This window comes from Ostrea edulis, chromosome 10 (genome assembly GCF_947568905.1).
Source record: "Ostrea edulis chromosome 10, xbOstEdul1.1, whole genome shotgun sequence".
In the NCBI taxonomy this organism is placed as follows: Eukaryota; Metazoa; Mollusca; class Bivalvia; order Ostreida; family Ostreidae; genus Ostrea; species Ostrea edulis.
In genome coordinates, this window is record NC_079173.1 from 35,640,522 (window position 1) to 35,645,891 (window position 5,370).

General features: G+C 40.0%; 1 protein-coding gene across 1 annotated transcript; it reads right to left on the reverse strand.

Moving 5' to 3' along the window:
* Positions 1 to 3,333: 3,333 nt before the first annotated feature.
* Positions 3,334 to 3,756, reverse strand: LOC130050704 (uncharacterized). The gene has a single exon (XM_056150941.1). It carries the CDS (start codon positions 3,754 to 3,756, stop codon positions 3,334 to 3,336), a length of 423 nt encoding a protein of 140 aa, XP_056006916.1.
* Positions 3,757 to 5,370: the final 1,614 nt, after the last annotated feature.

Consider the following 5,370-nt stretch of genomic DNA (forward strand, 5'->3'; position numbering starts at 1 on the left):
TGTGTACAGAAATGTAACTATGACGTCTCAGTCGTACGTTACAATATGAAACGCGAACTTTCAAATGCATCTAAGATATCATACATATCCAAGGTATTCTACCACGCAACTAGGTTAAGGGCGTCCATAGTAAAATGCACAATAATCATGGGGTGAAATTGCACCTCAGATTCACAGGTATCATTACACTTGTTACGGTTAAACACCGTAACGATACTAGTAACCCTTTTGACTGTGCTACTGTAAATTGCCCTTATGGTAATTTCTCGTGACGTCATTCGAATATCACGTTACACTTTCTTTCTGGAAAACAGCAAGAGACCCTACTTGTGAACAGAAGTTCAGGTTCATACAGGTAACCAGCTGAATTTTTATTGATATACTCAGAAATAAATAAAAATCCTTAACATGAGAAGAGCAAAATGCACGCTCAAACTAAACACATATCAACAGTTATCAGCGAATTACCGGGTTGTCCACATTCTTATATATATCATACTGTTAATATACAAGAGAGAAATATACTCCCTGCACTTTTCAAGCGCATAAATATATCTAGAATATATTTCAAAAAAATTCATATTGGTTTTTTTTTTAAACAGATTAACCTGAACTTTGCCACTGTTTCTGTAGAATGATATTATTTATGTACATAGGGGAATTTTTAAACGCACCAGTCATTCAGATTATCATTAGCCCTGGGCGATTTAAAGGTTACAATATATTATAACTATCACCTTCGTGCATACTATATATCAAAAATGGAGAATGATTTGATATCATAAAGGAATGATATTGACAAGAAATGTTTTCACATATACAGCTTACCCCCTGATAACAGTAGTAAATAACGACAAAATATTATTACAATTTCCCTGCGATACAACGATCAGAACATGTACTTTGTGACGTACTTTTTCATTGTGACGTCATATGGCGCGAAGTGCACAGAGATACATATATAACAGCACTGTGATTTTTCTTGGATAGCCTTAACTGAGTTGTTTATGTTTTCGAGTGAATAAGACGCTAATGATACCAAAACTGAATCAGTGGTGAAATTTTAAAGAAAACATTATATAGGGATTCGTTTCTGGCCTTCTAACCGCATCTACAGGCGCGCTTCCGGCGAATAAATGCATCGATTTGATGCATTTCTTGCGCCGATCCATGTCCGAGTCTTTTTACCTGTTACGGAAAAGGATGAACGGGTGCATCCGATTGTGTTGTTATTTGCGTCATTCGTTTGTTCAATTAACTGGACACGAAGGTGAAACAAAAGATATTTCAAGGGGTGAAACACAACGTTTAGTTGAAGGGCAAACACGACGGTCACGTGACCTTCTCAGTCAATCAGATTCTGTTTTACTTGTGATTCTTTATATGAGGTATAATAAATATATTTGTATATTTGAACTACCTGATGAACCATGTAGGCATGGAGAAAACGCTAGCAGTAAATGATTGTATTTTGTGGAATATATATATATATATATATATATATATATATATATATATATATATATATATATATATATGATAATCACAATACAAATAAACAGAGAACGTCATCAGCGACATGCACGTCATCCCTGTTTTGTTCTGTGACGCATCATTGATCGATATAATTTACATGCAGATTTTCACGTGACTCCTATTTTAGGGTCCTGTAGAAATCCGGGTTAGAATAGGTTCTTCGTACCCCTTGTTTGTCGTAAGAGGCAACTATAAATCGGGCGGTCCTTCAGATGAGACCGCAAAAACCGAAGTCCCCTGTCATAGGTGTGGCACGATAAAGATCCCTCCCTGCTCTAATGCCGTAAGCGTCGAGCATAGGCATAAATTTTGCAGCCCTTCACCGGCAATGGTGACGTCTACATATGAGTGAAAATTTCATAAAACAATATACAACCAACCAACAAATAAAGAGAACGTCATCAGCGACACGCCATCCCTGTGTTGTACTGTGACGCATCACGTATTTACATACACCAAACTCCCCGTCGAGGCCTCATCTACGTATAGACCTCTCCCGGCTGACGCAGTACAGAAAGAGATTTATAAATTGTGACTCCGTGATTCTCACACGGGCAATTAACATTAAAGAAGTAGTTCGTAGTTAAAGCTTGAAAATATTGACATTAAGAGTATTAATATAAAAGTATGTACATAAAATGATCAAAAGATCACTAAATAGTAGGGAAAATCTGTTCAAATTATAGTGTTAAGTAATGAACTTGATGTTTACATTCTTGTTTTGAACTGTTTACGTTTGACGTTATGTTTTTGCGTCATTCTATAGTGACGTCACACAGTGCACGCGGCCGCGTGGTTTTGTAGGAAATCTCTATTCCATAAAACCTAACTGGAAGAGTTTGGTTTGTGAGCAAACGAACTCTGGCAAAAGTTTGTTACATACATGTAGATCTTCACGTGACTCCCTTTTTAGGAAACATACGCCACAGTGAACCGCTTGTGTTCAATTCAATTATAATTTGTTGCCTAGTTAGTGCATGATAAAAATATTACTTCGTACCAGCAGATTTAGTGTATGCTACTGGTGGTTTAACAGAGTACATAGATAGAAATAAACCCTTTATTTATATGTCTGTCTACCTGATAGTTTTAGTATCCATGTTTTGTGTAACGGCGGTTGTTGCTCCTGTTACGCGAAAAGATTTTCTGGTGAGCTCTTTATTTGCTACACTGTAGATAACCCGTCCAGAACAATACATTTAACCCCCTCAGTAGTATGACGCGGCTAGATGGGTGGTTCAATTGAGTGCAGTTTTGAGTGCGGGCCGATAGACGGGTCAACTGAATGCAGTTTTGAGTGCGAGTTGAACCGAGTGTAGTTTGGAGTGCAGGGTTTTATAGGCGGGTCAGCGGGGGTCAAGCAGCTGGGCAGGTGGCCAGCAGGCCACCTGGCGCGGTCAAGTTGGGCAGGTGGCCAGACCTGGCGCGGTCAAGGCGAGGTGGGGCGATAGCGTGTGAACGTTTTGATATTCCTTGTGTATTCCTTTTTGTTAAATTTCAAATAAAAGAATTGAATTAAAGAAGAACAATGGTTGAAAGTTTACACATTTATTCAATGAACAATTAAAAGTTTACACAAGCATAATTCAACAATTTATCAAATCAACAATTTGCACACAATTAAACACAATTTTTACAAGTCCACACAATTTTTACAAGTCCACACAAATTATAAAGTCCACACAAATTTACAGTCTTTCACGCGGACTTGGATTTCTTAGCAGCGGTTTTCCTCTTCTTTTTGGGTGGTTCTTCTTTAGGTGGAGGGTTTGCGCTGGGAACGTCCTGGTGTTTCGGTCAGTCCGCAATCCAATGGCCCACTTGCCCACACATATAGCACGGGTCGAGCTCTTTAGCTTTCTTGGTGGTTTTCTGGGGGCAATCTGGTGACCAATGCCCCGTTTCCCCACAGGTGAAGCAGGCGTTGTTGGTAGGCTCCTTATGGGATTTAGCGGCCACTACCTCCAGTTTTTTCATCAACACCGCGGTGGGATTGGCGATTTCGTCGGCCAGTACGTTGATGCGGTTGACGATTCCGTCCAGTGTGTTCGTAATGATCGCAAAATCAGCCCTGATCATGGGGGAATCTTCATTACTAATAGAAGGGTTATCGTATAATCCCAACTCCAGTCCCGTAGCATCCTGAGAATCGGGGAAGAAAACCCCCAGGCCTTGATCCGTAGGATTCTGACTAGGGAGAAAGTCCGTGGTCTGTGCCATTTCCAACTGTCTCTCAATGTATTTTTGTTATGTCTGATCTACGGGCTTCTTAGCTTTCTTCAAGTCGAGTTGTTTCTGTGCCATGTTATTTAGCGAATGCCAGAAAATAGAATGAGGTGTGGCAACTAGGCTCCGCTCTTGATAACTTCAGGGTATTGGATCCTATCACCTGATGATTCGTTACATTTCTTAAGTGAGTTTGCTTCGTAATGCCCATGTTGTAAAAAATAACACATTTTTGTAGGTTTACAACTTTTATTTCATTGCATATATCAGATGAAAAATGTCATTTGATGTAGCTTTTGCCTTCAAATAGATGCAGGTCAATATTTGACTGAATTAAGTTTTTAAAGCCAGTGTTCATTTGTGGGGTTCTCGGTACACAGTGGTGTGATTCTTTCGCATCGACTAGTCCTCCTCCTCCTCATCTTCCTCCTTATCCTCCTCCTTGTATTCATCATTGTCGTACTTATCTAGGTAAGATTCAAGTAAATATTTGTTTTTGCGAAGAGCCATTTTAATGGATTTTTTAATCCACGATTGTCGGACACAAATTCATCGATGGCGTCCGTCACCTGTTCGTGCGTTGTTTCTTCTTGCAACTGATACTGATCGTAAAGGAACCGCTCATACAGTTTTCTAAACTGTTGGGAAGTTTCTCCTTTGGTTTTTTCATCTGCTTTCTTACTAACCTTCATTTCTGACATATTTTGGTTCAAGTATTTCTCGTATCTCTTCTGCCACTCTGCAGCTGTATGTTTTCGCGCTTTATGTGCCATTTGGCGAAAGACGATATTGTCTTCCTCTGCGTCACTGTCAACCTCACTCTGTGTTGGAGATAATCAGTCATGTCAATATCCTCTCCCTCATCGCTGTCCCCATGTTTAATTTTTTTTTGTGACGCATCATGGCATCTCTGCGAGAAAATAAAGCATGACACTCTGAACACTCAATCATGTTAACTGCTCGAATGCATAAAAGTGAATGAATAATTCCTGGCTTTTAGGTTCTTTATATGTTTCCACCACCACCACCACGCAATTACCGGTCGCATTGCTCAATGCTAGAGTGTTTGTTTCCTAACCGGGAGCTCATGAATTCGAATCCTCCTCATGTCATGGCAGCGCCAACCTAAGACGTAAACATTGGTAGTGATTGGTCCTCCATTTACGGGTCTTTCGGAAGGCCTTATGGTGGTAGGCGTTTGCAGGCTAAAGAGCCATCAATTAAAGAAACCCTTAGTCATGGGAACTGTTGTGCCGATAGTGGCGAGTAGGTGTTATGTAGCATATAGGTGGTAGTCTGTGGTGTACAAGTGGTGGTATGGGGATATATAAGTGGTGATATGTGGTATTAATAAAATGTGGGTGGTAGTATGGTGGTGACACATGCAAACTAATATCGGTAGATCAATCTCTTTCATTAATATTCGTATGCAAAGACATGCATAACTTAGGACCTATATGGGTAGTGGTGTGAGTTATGTTAAAGAAGATGTAAGTGATGGCATCTGGTGTGTCAGTAGTGGTGCACAGGTGGTGGTATTGGGTGTATAGGTGGCGGCATGTGGTGTATAGGTGGTGGTAAGTGGTGCATGAGTGGTGGTATGGGTGA

Bases quoted from the DNA above. Each gene is read 5' to 3' on its own strand.
- LOC130050704 (XM_056150941.1), bottom strand. From the start codon at position 3,756: ATGGCACAGACCACGGACTTTCTCCCTAGTCAGAATCCTACGGATCAA.